Source organism: Staurois parvus, unplaced genomic scaffold (assembly GCF_062004578.1).
Source record: "Staurois parvus isolate SC_StPar_1 unplaced genomic scaffold, SC_StPar_1.0 ptg000608l, whole genome shotgun sequence".
Classification (NCBI taxonomy): Eukaryota; Metazoa; Chordata; class Amphibia; order Anura; family Ranidae; genus Staurois; species Staurois parvus.
This window is the reverse complement of record NW_028318404.1, coordinates 423,239-440,846: the sequence shown is the minus strand read 5'-3', so window position 1 is coordinate 440,846 and position 17,608 is coordinate 423,239. Positions and strand designations below refer to the sequence as shown.

At 42.5% G+C, this 17,608-nt stretch overlaps 1 protein-coding gene across 8 annotated transcripts in view; it reads right to left on the bottom strand.

The window, feature by feature from the left end:
- Positions 1-17,608, bottom strand: part of CIZ1 (CDKN1A interacting zinc finger protein 1) — a 61,103-nt gene that overhangs the window by 21,566 nt on the left and 21,929 nt on the right. For 5 of the 8 annotated variants that reach the window (XM_089692924.1, XM_089692917.1, XM_089692919.1 and 2 more), the window contains exons 5-11: positions 16,346-16,465; positions 9,634-9,725; positions 6,642-6,682; positions 5,771-5,829; positions 5,495-5,665; positions 2,477-2,610; positions 748-835 (exon numbers count right to left, since the gene is read on the bottom strand). In XM_089692924.1, the coding sequence (XP_089549050.1) occupies positions 748-835; positions 2,477-2,610; positions 5,495-5,665; positions 5,771-5,829; positions 6,642-6,682; positions 9,634-9,725; positions 16,346-16,465 (705 nt within the window). Of the gene's footprint in view, positions 1-747; positions 836-2,476; positions 2,611-5,494; positions 5,666-5,770; positions 5,830-6,641; positions 6,683-9,633; positions 9,726-16,344; positions 16,466-17,608 lie in introns of all 8 variants that reach the window. The other 3 variants (XM_089692925.1, XM_089692920.1, XM_089692921.1) reach the window with 1 other exon arrangement.

Here is a 17,608-nt window from a genome sequence, read left to right as displayed (position 1 = left end):
GTGTAATAGCCTTAGCCAGGGTTCCAGCCAGGCCATGCACCCAACGCGTTTCACTCTGCCCCCGATCTTATTTATGATTAAGCCCCATGATAAAGTTACAGGGCGGAGTGAAAAGTGTTTGGAGCATGGCCTGGCCTGGATGGAGCCAGTGCTTAGGCTGTTCTTACTTACACGCATGGTTACCTGGGTTTGCATAGATGTGTGGCTCATATGGTCATTCTCTTCCCTGTACTCTACAGAAGTACCAATTTCAAATACCCTTTTAGAAGTACAGTCAAAGCTTGTTTGGCTGTACTTCTGTGGATCACAGGAATGCAGTTCATTCTGCACTCCTGTGACCAGTTTTCAACTGACAGCAAGCCAAAGTCCACTGTCAGCCGATGTCACTCAGCCGGTCCAGACTGGGGAAAGATTGCGTCCATAAGGTCGGGATACACACAGGAGCCTGGGCCCGTACCTGGCTCAGCCTCTCAGTGAGCCACTGTGAGCCTGAGCCAGCTGCCCGCCCCCTCCACAGCCCATCGCTCCAGTGAGCAGACAGTGATGACTGACTTCTTTCCCTAAGAGCCGACAGGAGACAACTAGGCAAGTATAATTAAACAAAAAAAAACAAAACAAACTTCTCTTTTAAAACAAATCCATAAGAATGTAACATTTCTGCTAGCTTTATACTATAAACAGCTGTGTAACAGCTCAATGACTAGAAAAATGCCACACACGACTGAAACTATAATAGGAATCACAAACCTTGTGTTCCTGAGTCCGACGGTGTTTGATGAGGTCACAGCTGAAGTGGACTTGGCAGACATTGCACCATCTTAACTGCTTCTTTCTACTGCAGTGGAATAAAATGAAAGATTACTCTGAAGAAATATCTACCAATTTTCAGATTTGTGTGCAGTGTGATTGGGTTTGACCCCACCACTAAACCTCCAGCCTTAGCACAGCTGTAACGCCAGCCAAGCTACTTTTAAGCCAAGCTCCATCAGACTCCATCACTTATGTGAAACTGATCCCTGTGGTCTATGGAGCCCTTTTATGCCAACAAAGTTTCAGCCTGGCATCCACAGTTAATCTGCCAGGACAGAGATATAGAGAGGTAATTGCTGACCTCTCCTTTTGATTGTGTTTTTTTAACTTAATATAAAATATACATGCATGCTCAAACTATACATAAATTATATTCAATATATCCCACCTCTCCCAAAGGGATAAAATAAATGTGCACAAAATAGTGACCCCTAGAGGGAAACAGATGCTGGAGGTGTCTTCTGGAGGAGAAATGTGATGATTTATCATCAACAGGCGCATATACATCTCCATTGAGATGAGTTATGTGAGCACTGAGGTGTTGGAGTCGGCACTATTCTCAGCACATTATGGTATATGCAGGAGCACCATACTAGGAGTTGATATTCACTACCATGTTTTGATTTTTTTCACAATGATTGAACGGATTTAAGCAAAGACTACAATAGGAAGTTATGATTTGTTTATGTCACTATTTTGTGCACAATTTTTTTTATCCATCTGGGAGAGGTGGGATATATGGATTATAATTTATGTACAATTTGAGCATGTATGTATATTTATATTATTAAGTGTTGACTCATCTCAACATCTTTGACATATTGATGGTCAATAACAGCAGTGCAACATACAACAGTGGGAGAGATCCCTGCATCAACATTGCTTGTGTTGATGAGGGGATCTGTCAGTTTATTTTTTCTTTTGGTCAGTGTTCAACTCACTGGCTGAATAAAAAGAATAATATATATATATATATATATATATATATATATATATATATATATATATTCAACTGTTACATGCCGGAACTTCAGAAGGCACAAATCCTGGCATTGCAGTTGATTGACAGAAGCCAAAGCCTAGCGCCAGGAGGCAGCAGGGTCTACTTTTATGGTGCAATCACACTGGTACCTTTAACTGGGCCCAGGCACAGTTCACTCCCTTGGACTAGTTCTAGTGTAGTGCAAGTTCTTCGAACTGTGCCTAGGAACACAGTTAGGTGAACTGTGACCAGGACAACTTGGAAGAGGTGGCTTCGGGCACGGTTCACTTGTGGTCCGATATGGCTTGTTCAACTGTGCTTGAGCACAACTCTCCATAGATGACTGAGCACAGAAGCATTGACCACTGGTCTGGATGGCAGAAGTGATGATGCAGTTGTGCCTGGGTACACCTGTTTACAGCTCAGTGTGCAGACCAGTGGGAGAGTGGGGACTGCAGGGTTCAGTTCGACTATGCCCAGCATAAGTGCAGCCAGTGGGTAAAAGTCAGGGATTCATAACCAGCCAGGACATAGAAACCAGAATTTCTTCAGAATAAACCCAGTGAATTGAAGACTACCAGCTCTCAGGCTCCCAAACATCCAACTAAACTCTACACCCAATGATCGTTGTGCTGAAAATATCTGAAAAATACTAACAGAATTACAGTGCTTATTGCTACTCACCCATCCCTGTTTCCAATGCTGCCTTGAGTCTCCCTGGCAGTGGGCAGAAGGGTTACCAGACAGGCGTTACTGAGATGTTCAATCTCCTGGATCTTATGCTGATGCTGTGCTGTCACCAGATGAGACTGGAAATTCTAAAAACACATACCCAAACTGAATGAAACCGAAGTACAAAAAAAAGTCTACAAGACAAAGACAGCTGGAAAGCACAACCCAGAATGATTTAACTGGTTTTTTGAAACTTAAAAATAGATGGGTTGAGTTCTGCTATAATAAAAACATCGAACTATTTAACAAATCTTTTTGGGAAGTATAAAAAAAAAAATTCTCAAGTGGAGCTCCACCTAAACGGGAAGTTCTGCTTTAAGGACTTGACCCCCAGCTCCCCGTGAAGAATTGGCACCTTTGGGGAGCAGATACCTGATTTTCACAGGTTCCCACTTCCGCTCCAACTGCCTAAGGCCATGGTGCTCAACCTGTGGCCTTCCAGCTGTTGTGGAACTACAAGTCCCATGAAGCATTGCAAGCCGCTGACCGTTACATGCATGATGACAGGCAGAGGCATGATGAGACTTGTGGTTCCACAACAGCTGGACGGGTACAGGTTGAGCACCCAAGGCCTAGACGATTGGAAGCGGAAGTTCTCCCCTTTCCCCATAGTCTTCTGGGACACGTGACAGGTCCCAGAAGACCGCGAGTTTTACTCTTTTCTTTATGCCGTCTAAACTGCAGTAACTTCAGCCAAACAAGTTTTTTTTTTTTTTTTTTTATACAAGATAGTTTGGGGGAAGGGTTGCAATTGCTGTGTCTCCACTGAGGGGGCTGCACTTTCTGTCCCCAGAGTCACAACAGAAAGGAGGGAATCCCCAACCCCCCTAAAAAAAGAAAAAAAAAAAAAATTAGCAAAAATCTCACATCTGACAGATGTCACAGGAACAAAGGGTCCCCATTGGATGATTCCCCCTTTTGGTTACAACATTTTGGATACCATCTTGATTTCATCTCACAGTGACAATGATCACAGGCAACTGGGTTAAGTGGTTAAATGTACCCAACGGGTACACAGACAACTACAAATCCTGACAGAGGTTTCAACCCTTCATGATACAAAATAATCACATCAGGGAGTACTTGATTACAGTTCAAATAAAGTGTAAAGGAAGAAGATGGAGTCTCTCATTAGTAAACGTCTATAGTGCAAAGTCAAATCAGTTCCTGCATCTCCTCTTGCTTCTCTAGGCTGATTGAATGCTGATACAACACACAAAATTGACAATATTTCTAATTAGATCCCATGTTCATGTCTATTTGTGTTTTGTTCCAACCTTCACCATTCTATCCTAAATTGAAAAATTCTGGATGGAGTTAAAACAAATAGAAACCATGTGAGAACACTAAACAGCTAAAAGCCTTAACTTCCAGAGAAACGCTAATTGCATTTTGCATGTAAAGGGCCACTATACCCAGATGACATTTTCATGGTTGTGGTTTACAAATCCCAGCTGCCTAAATGAAGATTAACACACAAGAATAAATCAGCCACAATGGCAACTACTCTCCCTCCCTGCCATACAGTTCTATTGGAGGTTTCAATGAGAGACATCTTATCTGAAAGGAAACCGCTCCTCCTCCACTCTAGAAATCCTATTAACCACTTGCCCTCCAGGAGGATTTACCCCCCTTCCTGACCAGGCCATTTTTTGCAATAAAGCGCTGCGTTACTTGACAATTACGCGGTCATGCAACACTGTACATAAATGTAATTTATGTCCTTTTTTCCCCACAAATAGAGCTTTCTTTTGGTGATATTTGATCACCGGTTCCTTTTTATTTTTGCGCTATAAACATAAAAAGACCGACCATTTTGAGAAAAAAAAACAAAAAACGAAAAAAAAAAACAAAAAACACAAAATAAAATTTTTTTTTTAACTTTTTGCTATAAAACATATCCAATAAAAAGAAAAAAAATTCTTCATAAATTGAGGCCAAAATTTTTTTTTTGCTAAAAAAAAAAAAAAAAATTCCAAAAACGTGTAAATGAATTGGTTTACGTGAAAGTTATAGAGTCTACAAATGGCAGTATATATACACTTTAATACTAGTAATGGCGGCGAGAAGCTACTTATAGCAGGACTGTGGTGGGCATTCTGACACTGGGTGGGAACTAACTGCCACCGACATCCCCAGTGACACTAATACAGTGATTAGTGCTAATAAAAATCACTGACACTGTGCTAATGACACTGAGCAGGAAGGGGTTAACATCTGGGGTGATCAAAGGGTTAACTGTGTGCGTTTTACTAGGGAGATATGCTGTTTTGTATCTCTCTGCTGTGCAGAGAAATACAAAACCGCATGTCCATGCTAACAGGAGACCTGTGTTGTTTACAGACTGGTCTCTCCCGTCAGCTTTCCCCGACTATTGCCAAATGATTGACATCCCTAACCGCCAATAGCAGTGCTCGCCCCCTACCCAGAAATGCAACTTACACACACGATTTTGCGCAGCCCTGCCGTACTGTAGCAGTACTTCTGGCAAAGGGCAAATGGTTAAATACTGAATTTATCTGTAAAACAAAAAGATTGTATTTGTGTACAGATGTGGAATTTTTTTTTTTTTTTTTTTTTAACAAAAACACACCAAACATTCATAAAAACAATAAGGATGGATGAAACATTCAAATGTTTCAAATTGAAAAGTAACTCAGACTAATTGCTCCTCTGTGTCTACCTCCTAGGTAAGAATAATAAGTATTTGGAAGTGTGTCTGACCAGATCTGTTGCTGAGTGCTGATTACTGAGTGCACGATGCTTTCAGGAATGTGCAGTCACATTTAGACTCCCTACACAACTGTTGTAAAGGGCAAGTGGAAAATAAAGGCTGTTAGTACAAAGCTGATGGCATATCTATTTCTGTAACTTCATTTGGGCTTTAACCTGCTCTACCAAATGTTAGCAGACAGTCCTTGTAGCACAAGCCACTTCCCCCTCCTTCAGCATTTGTACATGTACTAGTACCTGTAGACTGTGGTAGCTGGTTTTGCATATGTAGCAGCAGAATCTAGGTTGACTTTGCACAGAGCTCCCTGCTATGCTGTTCTTCTCAGGACAGGCAGGCTGTAGAGCAGTGGTACGACTTTCACTTCGACGCTGGATGGTCACTTTCAGTGCACGTCCTCCGCTCATGCCCTGCCAGGCAGAAAACCATTGCATTATTGGCGGCCATAAAAAAAAAAAAAAAAAAAAAAAAATGGTAGAACAGACCCTGAATTGATCTGTAGAAAGTCATACTACCTCAGAAGACTGAGATTCCACACTTCGCTCTTCTGCAAGAGTTCCCTTTTCTGCTGTCCCTGTAATAAGGCACCACAATGTGAGCAGAACAATTACTCAGAGCTACTCACGCTACAAAACAAAAAGTGATTATGGGACAAGTTTCTAAACAGGAAATGTTGGTTCTCAGACTACAGACAAAGGTCATGCATTAACCTGTGCAGTGCCATGCAGCATGTCTCATGTTTCTATACAAATTGCTGACACAGGAATAGGAGGGTTTACTCCACTATAGGTTGTGCATACAGGGAAATAAATGACACCATGAGACTATATAATCAATGCACATCTTATGCAGGTGAAAAACACAAGGTGCAGGTATGAAGTTTTATAATGCCACTAGTTAAGACTTGAGCTAACCTGCAGTGCCTGGGGGGTTGCCAGCTATTATATATCAATAGTGCTTTAGAAAGGCTGAACGTACTTCACCCATGCCATAATATAAAGCTATAATAACAGAATATGAAAGCTGCTATTGCCAACATCCTCATCTAAAAATACACACAGTTCCAATAGCTATTGGAATTGTCCCACAGTTCAAATAGCTTCAGCACTTTGAGGGACTAACTTAAGCAAGTAAGCATATTGGGGGGCTAACTTCCCTTTTCTAAATCTGCATTGCTTGCTCCAGCTCACTTATGCAAAGTATTAAAAACGAGACACTCATAAATAGTGTCCCTAAAAGATCAGTAATGGCAGCTCCCACATTTATTTTTGCCAAGGTTCCCTTTATGATAAACTGTATTTTAAATTTAAGAACACTTTGGCGGAGCATTTCAAGAAACAAGGGAAGCAGAGTAATGTAGTGTCTTGCCAAAATTATTCAGATTACCTTCTACAGTGAAGCTAGTCTCATCCGTACCACTCTCTGAGCTGCCAAACAGAAACACACACATTGGTTAGCCAAAACAGCGATGAACACATTTGTTCTTCCAAAGCTGGCAGATGGTCATCATTACAAATATTTTCAGAATTTACTTCTAACAGCAAGGAAGGGACAAATTAACACAGAATTTAGTAGCCATTTTTAAAATCCTGGCAAGACCTGGAGGAATGAGGAAGCCACCAACAAACGTTCAGAAAAGTTAGGAACCAGCAGATAGAGTTGAAGCACATGGTCCCGCTGTTTCTTGGGATTAGTTTAGATTGGAGGTCAGCAAGCAGAACAGAACACTACAGTGGGAGGGTGATGTGAAGGCAACAGAGGACACTACTGTTACACACTAAGGGATTGATTTACTAAAGGTAAATATACTGTGCACTGCGAGTGCACTAAAAATGCAGTTGCTTTAGATCCAAGGGGAAGCTCAGAAATGAGGCGAAGCCCTCATGGATTTCTTTCATCCAATCATGTGCAAGCAAAAATACAGTTTTTTTTTAGTTTTACTTGGATGTTCCCCTCAGATCTAGAGCAATTGCACTTTCAGTGCACTTCCAATGCACAGCCTATTTTCCTTTAGTAAATCAACCCTTGTGTGTTCCTAATGCTGGGAGCTTGATAATTTTTTTTTTTTTAAAGGACCGTGCCTAGTAACCTGAAAGGTTGTCTACCCCTGGTTTAGATCTAACCAAACATACTGTAGCACTCTCCTTCCTTAACACAACTTGCACACATCAATCTTTTTAGGGATCCAGTCAGAAGATCTTTGTGAAACCATGATATGTAACAAGATGAATATATTATGTTGGACTAAAGCAGAAATGAAAAATCACAAGCTTTAACTATTTGTAGAAGGACCGATCTATTTAGTGGTAAACTATTTGACATTTAAAAAAACACAGTGATTCATGCGTTGCTCCCGACAGCGGAGCAATTATTTACGTCAATTACATGTGGTGACCATACCTGACCCAAGTTAAGACACACACACACACACACACACACACACACACACACACACACAATCTGCTGATCTCCTTTATAACTACAGGGCACAGTAAATGACACAAGCAAGTAGCAGACCAGGTATCTGACGCAAGTAAAAATTAAAAGTAGTAACCAAGTTCTTAGATGCTGCTCCAAGAAGACCAGGTGAAGAGGTCGGCACCAGGGAGGAAGCTCGCCGACTACTGGATTTGCCTCACATGGGGAAAGCTCAGGTTCACTTTAAAATAGTATGGCCAAAAGTAACAAACCCTGCTGATTTTTCTTCTTTTTAAATGATTTAGCATTTTAGCAACCTCCCAGCTAGGCTGATTGGTAAATTTAGTTTTTGGCTCCACTGTAGTGATTGGAGTAGTGATTGATTGGTTTGGTCTGGTCAGAGCTGAGAGTTTGCTTCCCCTTGCCTCTGGAAGAATCTTTCAGGGCATAGGAAGCAAGATTCAAATGATCAGTTGAATATTTATCATGTCCCAGAAAATCCTTGTGAAGGTGTATCCATAAGGTGGTTGGAGGAGGTGATAAATGGGAAGGAGGCCTGAGCAGACTGTTCTTTTCCATCAAGAGAGCGGGTTCTCCTGGGGTGCTGTTGTCCCTGGGAGATAGCTAGAGAGACAAGACACTGCAGTCTGGGCCTCAGAAGCATCTGGGGTGAGGGTCCGATAAGATTGCTTGAGGATTACATTTGCTAGAGGGCACTGCACTGAAGTCCTGGGTCTGGAGAAGGCTCCAGTTAATCTCCCTCACGAAGGATCTACCTGCAGATGCTGGGTGGCAGACAGCTCCTAGGAAAACGCGAGTAAAGACCTTGCTGGGGACTACAAGTTGTGAAAATGCTAGAAGGGAACCAAGTGCCCTTCTAGCATTTGCACAACTCGTGGGGCAGCACAGTGGCTAAATGGTTAGCACTTCCGCCTGGCAATACTAGGGTTGTTGGATCAAATCCGATTCATGGCACCCCCTGCCTGGAGTTTGCATGTTCTCCCTGTGCCTGCATGAGTTTCCTCCGGGTGCTCCGGTTTCCTCCCACACTCCAAAGACATGCTGGTAGGTTAATTGGAACTTGTCTAAATTGGTCCTAGTATGTATGTAAGTTAGGGACCTTAGATTGTATGCCCCTTGAGGGTTAGGGACTGATGTGAATGTAACTAACACACACACACCGCTGCGTAAATTGACGGCGCTATAAAAGTACCTGAAATAAATTGCCAGAGGCTGTTATATGGACTGCTGTTGTAGGGTCCTAAATATACTGGCCATTCCCTGCTACTTCCAGAAAAGCTGCTACTTGAAGAGTAGAGAGAAGTTTGTCCTCCTATTGTTGGCTTCTGATCATTTTGGAATATCCAAAGACTCTAAACCCTTCTCCTGAAGTACTTCAGCAATAAAATAGTTTTGAATATTTTGTTTCCCTTTTTGGATAGACTAGGGAAAGGTTAGTGCTTTTGAGTGTTTATTGCTGCTGAAAATTGAGAGAAAATCCAGAATTTCAATTAGTTGCTGAACAGTAGTGCATCTTCCAGTGGGTACACCAGTTCTGGTGACAACTGTCCAAGAGGGTAAATCCCCCAACTTTATAGAGATTTCCCCCTTGCCCACATTTTGATGATGAACGGTAATGCTCTTTAATTTGCATGGGGCTCCCAAACAAAGACAGGTTATTCTCACGGAAACCTAGTTTGCATGTGGTATTGTTGATTGTCAATGAAAAAAGAAAAAAAAACAAAAACAAAAAAAAAACGAAACAAACCCACATCACACACCAACACGGAAGGGCATACAAATCATGAGGCTAAACAGTAACAATGGAATTGCATCTACTTTTGCCATTTTTTCCATTGAGTACTAAGGGAGGAAAAGTTGGAAAAGTGAGATCTGCAGCTCCAGAAAACAGAAAAATTTGAATATGAGACAATGGAGAGGGGTTAGTAGTTACAGTTACCTTCTTGCTCTCTTGGCTGAAGGTTCAAGGGGGTCGGTAATGCTGCATTCAGTTCGCGTTTCGGCATCTGCAATGACACGTTTGTGAAAACCCATAGGACACAAGAGAGAAAAGGAGAAAATTAGTAACCAAAAAAACAGTGGGTATCGAAGCAATGCAAATGAGGTATCTCCTTAAAAGAACAGTAACCACCAAAAAGGAATACTTGGTTCATTATCTGGTATAACGTTTTCACAGTATATTAACCACTTGCCTACCAGGCACTTATACCCCCTTCCTTACCAGGCCAATTTTCAGCTTTCAGCGCTGCTGCACTTTGATTGACAATTGCGCGGTCATGCAACATTGTACCCATATGAAATTTTGATCATTTTTTTCTCACAAATAGAGCTTTCTTTTGGTGGTATTTAATCGCCACTGGGCACTTTACTTTTTGCACTATAAATAAAAAAAGTGCAAAAAATTTGAAAAAAAAAAAAACATTTTCTTTGTTTCTATTATAAAATTTTTCAAACAGGTATTTTTTCTCCTTCACTGATGTGCATTGATGAGGCAGCACTGATGGGCACTGATAGGCGGCACTGATGGGCACTGATAGGCGGCACTGATGGGCACTGATAGGCGGCACTAATGAGGTGGCACGGATAGGCAGCACTAATATGCAGCACTGATAGGTGACACTGATGATGGGTACTGATAGACGGCACTGACTGGCATCACTGCTGGGCACTGACTGGCACAACCCCTGGGCACTGACTGGCAGCAATGCTGGGCTGCACAGGTGGGTGGGCACAGGTGGGTGGCACTTCTGGGCACAGGTGGGTGACACTGCAGAGTGGCACAGGTGGGTGCATTGCTGGGCACAGGTGGGTGCACTGCTGGGCACAGGTGGGCGGAGCTAGTGGGCGCACTGCTGGGTACAGGTGGGCGGAACTTGCGGGTGGCACTGCTGGGCACCGATCATCAGTGTCCTGATGATCGGTGCCGATCCCCGCTGTGACAACTGCCGGTTCTCGGCAGTACTTTCCTCACGATCTGACAGCGTGAGGAAAGTGCAGCCGAGAACCGGCACTTGCATTTCCCTGTGATCAGCGTGTCATTGGACACCGCTGATCACGTGGTAAAAGGCCGCTGGGATCGGCCTTTTACCACATCACGTGATCAGCTGTGTCCGTAGGACACAGCGATCACGGAGATCGCCGGGTGCGCGCCCCAGGAGCGCGTTCTGGGGGGACGTCATATGACGTCCACCCAGAACTGGCCGGCCGCAGTGAAGCCGTCATTCGGCTATCAGCGGTCGGCAACTAGTTAATGTGAACTTTCATTATTCCCAGGATCCCCCCTGTCATTTCAAGGGAGAGAAAATGTCCTGGAAGGCTAGTCTTCCTAATGCACCTCCAGTCATCCAGCAGATTAAAGCACATCTAAGGGAATGAATGGGACAACAGTGAGTGTGTACAGTAAAAAGAGCAGCCAGCTGGGGCATTATCCTCGCAAAGGCTGTGTGGCACAGAGCAGAACCACACAGTGAACATCCCTGGAAAAGGCAGGAAGGTATTTTGCGCTGCACTGGGGGAGGGGGGGGAGCAGTATTATTAAAAGGACAAATTTACAGTACAGTTTACCATTAAAAGTGGAAGTCGGTTTTTACACTTGTACCTACAATTAAGCCTCTAATAAGGCTGTAAATATCTCCTAAAACGTACACCGTTTAAAAGATATTTACCTGTGTAGAGCACCGGCGCATGCGCTCTGAAGGAACGGCATGCTCGTGCCGTTCCTTCAGAGCTGTGTGCCGTAAAAAGTGACTTATGGCTGCTTCAAGCTGCCAGAGCCCCCAAACCCAGGAGAGGGCCCGAATGAAAATGGAAGCCCTATCAGCGGTGACAGCGCGCTGCTGGAGGGCTTCGTTTTAAGGTAAGTTTCACATAAAGTACTAGTATGTGAGGCATACTAACACATTATGACATTGCCTTGCAGGGAAAAACTTTTTTTTTCCCCCCCAAGAGTTTTTTTTTTTTTTTTTTTAAGCGTTCACTACCGTTTTAAATAGAACTAGCATTTGACTTTAATCTGTCTTCGGCAAGCCATATCTATAGATGTAGCATATAGATTTCTCTAGTTCTGCCAGCTCTGTGCTTCTCTATGCAAATTAGTCAGATAAAGGCCGCTGAGGGGCCAGCAGGGTGCTGTACAACAAAGCTTCCTGAATACATCACCCAGCATCTGTACTCCTCTCCAGGGATGTTTGATTCCTATCGCCCGATGCATGTAGTTCCAGGCGTCGGGCAGGTGTTTTTTTCTACCTATTTCTACCTTGCAGGCAAGCAGGGGGCTCACCTGTCAGGTGGAAGCATTCGGGTGGCAGCGTTGCCGCCCGACTGCTTCCACACAGTGTCAGCCTCTTCACCCCCACCTGACTTTGTTCCCTATGTGATGGGAAAAAAACAAACAAAATAAATTTTAGTTTAATTTTTTTACGATTAAAAAAAAAAAAAAAAAAAGTTACACCCAAGCACATACCATCACCCCCCCCCAAAAAAATTGAGGCCCCCCACATATATGCACGTACAAACGTAAAAGCACCCGCTGGGGCACCCATGCATGAAAACATTGATTGTGATACACATGTCACATATCGCCACGCACACCAGAATGAGTGCAATCATTCTCGCACCAGACCTCCTCCGTAACACTAAACTGATGACCTTTAAGCAGCTTTAGAAATATAGGGTACTGAATTTCGTCGCCATTTCATGAGCATGCACAAATTTAAGGTTGACAAGTTGGATATCTATTTACTCGATGCAACCTAGTCTTTAATAGTTTACAAAAAATAGGGTAATTTATTGTTTTTTTGTGCCCTAAAATTAACTTACCTATTTTTTACTGAAATTTTGCGGTAATATGCGACATAAAAAATTGGAACTACCATTATTTTATTCTCTAGGATCTCCGATTTCAGAAAATGTATGATGTTAGGGGGTTTTATGTAATCTTCAGGCCTAAAATTATTTTTTAAACTTGTGAAAAAAATGCAAAAAAAAAAGGGCTATGGCAGCAAAAGGGATAAAGGATAAGCCCTGACCCACCCTTTCCAATGTTAAAAATATTAAACGTTTAAGACGCCATAAAGCCCCTTTTGCTTTTGAAAGCCGCAAACATTCCTAATATCACCTCCGATTTAAATACAGTTTCGGTTAAAATGTATTTATTTTTTTATCTGGACAAGTAGATTGGGGCACCAATTTAGCCCCTGGACAAGTAGTTTTTTTTTTTAAACATTTCCACACCCCTGCTCTCAAAAGCCTTTAACCCTGAAGCCAGATATTGGCAGGCTCTTAGGAGGAGTTATGCAAATATCAAAATACCTTTATAGATAGATGTTGGGGTGGACTGTGTGATCCTAGACAGATTGCTTTTACATGAAGATGGCTCAAGGCAATGACCACATGTGATGCTGAAAGAACTGAAATCCAAGGAATGAAATGGGTGGGCCAGTGCAGCAGCGGAGCCTGTATAATGCTTACCCCCCCCCCTCCCCCCAACCATACCTGTTGATCCAGTTTGTGAAGTCTGCCTCATGCAGCTTCAGGGGTGACCACTACTGCACTGCTCAGGAGCTGAGAGCAGTGTTGTCAACTTTATAAAAAGCTGTGGTTACCAGCTTTGTCACAAGCCTGTAGCTTTTCAACACTTGGTCCTGCCCGCTGCTTTCTGGATTAATGGTGCTGCTTTAACCCTCCCACTGTGAGCTCTATCTGGGAGGTTGAGTATGGACAGCACAAATGGGTGTATTTGGCTTAAGCTGGCCATACATGGATTTCAGCATGATTGAAGCTATATTTTCCCAACATGTCCATTCATAGATGGATCAACTTTTCATGAATAGGAACAGACATATGGATGAAAATTAGTCTAGTTCCTGCTGAACTGACCACATTTGATTCATCTATGGCCCAGCTTTATTTAGGGTGGATAAAAAGTTTTTTTTTTTTACAATGACACACCTAAAGTTGAAAGAGAAATGCAAACTATAGCACTGTCTAGAACTCATGGGTATGACGGAGTATGGGAGAAAAGGGCAGTCATAAAAGGAGTCTATGGAAGACTTAAAAGAGTTTTTGTAAAGGCTAATTTTTTTTTTACCTTCATGCATTCTACGCATGAAGGTAAAAATTTCTGTATGCAGCAGCCACCCCCCCCCCCTCCCAAGCCCCCTCTCAATCCAGCGATGTGCACTGATGTCTCGGCTATCCTAGAACTCCGTCTCCTCACTGGTTGAGCCAATGATTCCCGCTGCTGTCAATAATAGTCAGCGAACCAATGTGAAGAGGCAGGGCCAACCCGTGACTCTGCATGTGAATGAAAACACAGAGCTGCGGCTAGGGAATGCGTATGCTTGGGTGCCCCCATTAGCAAGCTACTTGCACCCAACCGGAGGGAGGGACCAGGAGCATCGGCGGGGAACCCGAGAAGAGGCTGCTCTGTGCAAAACCACTGCACAGAGCAGGTAAGTATAGACATGTTTTTTTTTTTCTTTTTATATTATTTAAAAGTGTTACTAAACCCAGGACCCTGAATTCACTATATCTACTCTCCCACAGTACACACTACATGGAAATGCTATTATTTTAGTAAGTATAAATTGCTAAAGTCTCATGACTTCTATCAGTGTTCAGCAAAGCACTGGTTAAAGCTTGCAGGAGGAGTTTTCTTTCTGCTCTAGGAGGATGCAGAACCCCTGACCTCTGTCTTGACAATGCTGATTGGCCCTGTGCTGATCACATGCACTCTCCCAAGAAGAAAGAAAAGGTGCAGCCAGTACATTTGAGACCTTTCTGCAACAATGATATGCTCATTTTCCCTTACATGCAGAGAGTGTATCACTTTTATTTTTCCCATTTTTAATAAACAGCCTACATTCAGAAGGGTGTGCACTCTATTTCTCACTTGAAGTTGAAACCCACAGTAAGTTTCAGCCCTGAGCTCTTCAATCAAACACACCCCAGTCTGACTATAGATAATTCTTGTAACTATGACAGCAGGCAATGAAATGGCCATACACCATGTTCTCCTTATCCTCCATTTTTTCATATCATCATGTTCAAAAGCTGGATATTTTTAGGCTGTCCTAAATTACTTGTGATGGGAAAGAAGATTAGGCATCTTTTTTCAGGGTTACTTTTCCTTTAAGAATCAATGTAAATAAAAAGTTGTAAAATGTGCTGAAATGGGTTAATACAACTTGATCGGACATGCAAACATATTGTAAGTTCTCCAATTCACATTGCTTACCTTAACAAAATAGGTTAGAAGGAAAGAAGGGCCCTTTGCAAAACAGCAAATATCATTAAATAAATTCTCAAAAGGGATCAAAGGTTTTTTTTTTTTTTACTATATATGAAAAATGTAACTAGCTTAGTGTATATAATTCTAATACATGTCCCAGTCCTGCGATTCCATCCAAAGGCTGTTATGTCACAAGTGTCATATGCAAAAGATTCCGGTAGCAGGTGTAGCTCTGCAGGAGAGTCAACAGAACTGTTTTAAAGGGGGGGGGGGGGGTAACCAAAACCTGGAGTTGCTTTAATGTTCTAAAGAATACTAATTATGTAAAATGGGAGAGTTCTATTCAGTCATTTGTAGGTTCTGCTTTGCAGTGATACACTGCCCAATAATATAAACATAACCACCCAAGAAAACCCCCTAAAAAGTGAATATGTAATATGGTCCTAAAATATATGGCACCTGGGTCACTTGATTGCCTCCCACAGCTTCCAGTATCCTCTCTATGCTGATGACACGCAAATCTCTCTACTTTTCAGCTCACCTCCTTTGGTCTCCTCATACATCAATAACTAAGCTCATAATATTTCCCTCCCCACCCACACCCCAACTCCCTTCTCATAGGCCTACCTTTATACAAGCAAACCATCCTTCAGTCTATTATAAATGCTGCTGCTAGACTTATCCGCTTTACCATTGCTGCCCACCACCCCTCTGCCAATACCTTTGTGTTCTGGTAGCCCAAATGTACAAGTCAATACTATCATCCAAAGCGTCCACTCTGCTCCTCTCAGGACCTCCTGCTCTAGCTCCCTTGTCACTTCTTCCCATTCTTGCCTACAGGACTTCTCTAGAACCTCTACCATTATCTGGAGCCCCTTTCCCCAATCTGTCTGGCTATCTTCTGCTCTGTCCAGCTTCAGGCGATCCTTGAAAAGTCATCTCATCAGGAAAGCTCATCCTATGTCCACCTAAAAACTGCACTTCTACTACCCCCATCAGTTCATCCCTCAGTTATTGCCTCTTGTAGAACTTGCTCCTCCCTTTTAGACCGTAAGCTCTCAAGATCAGAGTCATCCTAATCATCTTGTATTGAACTGTATCCTTTACCATCTCCCTTCACTTTACAAAGCGCAGCACAAACTGCTATAAAAAATAGTCATCACAGGAACAGGTGTTGCCACTGAATGATTTCCCCTTACCCCTACTCTAGTGAAAACTAACATTTTGAAACTTTTGCTCAGCTACAAATGGTCAAGACAGGCAGAGAAGATGCATTTCCAGGCAAAAAAAAAAAAAAGTTTGCTTTTACTATTGCGAGATGAAAGTTAGGGAGAGCCCGAGATCCCATGACAGAAGCCTTGAGCTCGAAAAGCTGAAATGATGAAGGCCCAATGTCAGGTATTAAGGCAAATTCCTCACCTTCTGAAGTGACATTTTCATCAGCCTCGGATGCAGTAGGGGGAAGTTCTGCATTAGTTTTCTCTGAGTTGGTGTCTGGAAGGGAGGAACGCTTTTCTCTGTCTCGCTTAGTTTCATGGCCCTATAGTAAAAAACAGTTTTAAGTTATATATGCAATATAAAATATATATGTGCAACACTAATCAACAAATTAAATAAAGTACAGTCAGGTCCATAAATATTGGGACATCGACACAATTCTAACATTTTTGGCTCTATACACCACCACAATGGATTTGAAATGAAACGAACAAGATGTGCTTTAACTGCAGACTGTCAGCTTTAATTTGAGGGTATTTACATCCAAATCAGGTGAACGGTGTAGGAATTACAACAGTTTGCATATGTGCCTCCCACTTGTTAAGGGACCAAAAGTAATGGGACAATTGGCTTCTCAGCTGTTCCATGGCCAGGTGTGTGTTATTCCCTCATTATCCCAATTACAATGAGCAGATAAAAGGTCCAGAGTTCATTTCAAGTGTGCTATTTGCATTTGAATCTGTTGCTGTCAACTCCCAAGATGAGATCCAAAGAGCTGTCACTATCAGTGAAGGAAGCCATCATTAGGCTAAAAAAACAAAACAAACCAATCAGAGAGATAGCAAAAACATTAGGTGTGGCCAAAACAACTGTTTGGAACATTCTTAAAAAGAACGAACGCACCGGTGAGCTCAGCAACACCAAAAGACCCGGAAGACCACGGAAAACAACTGTGGTGGATGACTGAAGAATTCTTTCCCTGGTGAAGAAAACACCTTTCACAACAGTTGGCCAGATCAAGAACACTCTCCAGGAGGTAGGTGTATGTGTGTCAAAGTCAACAATCAAGAGAAGACTTCACAAGAGGGAATACAGAGGGTTCACCACAAGATGGAAACCATTGGTGAGCCTCAAAAACAGGAAGGCCAGATTAGAGTTTGCCAAACGACATCTAAAAAAGCCTTCACAGTTCTGGAACAACATCCTATGGGACAGATGAGACCAAGATCAACTTGTACCAGAGTGATGGGAAGAGAAGAGTATGGAGAAGGAAAGGAACTGCTCATGATCCTAAGCATACCACCTCATCAGTGAAGCATGGTGGTGGTAGTGTCATGGCGTGGGCATGTATGGCTGCCAATGGAACTGCTTCTCTTGTATTTATTGATGATGTGACTGCTGACAAAAGCAGCAGGATGAATTCTGAAGTGTTTCGGGCAATATTATATGCTCATATTCAGCCAAA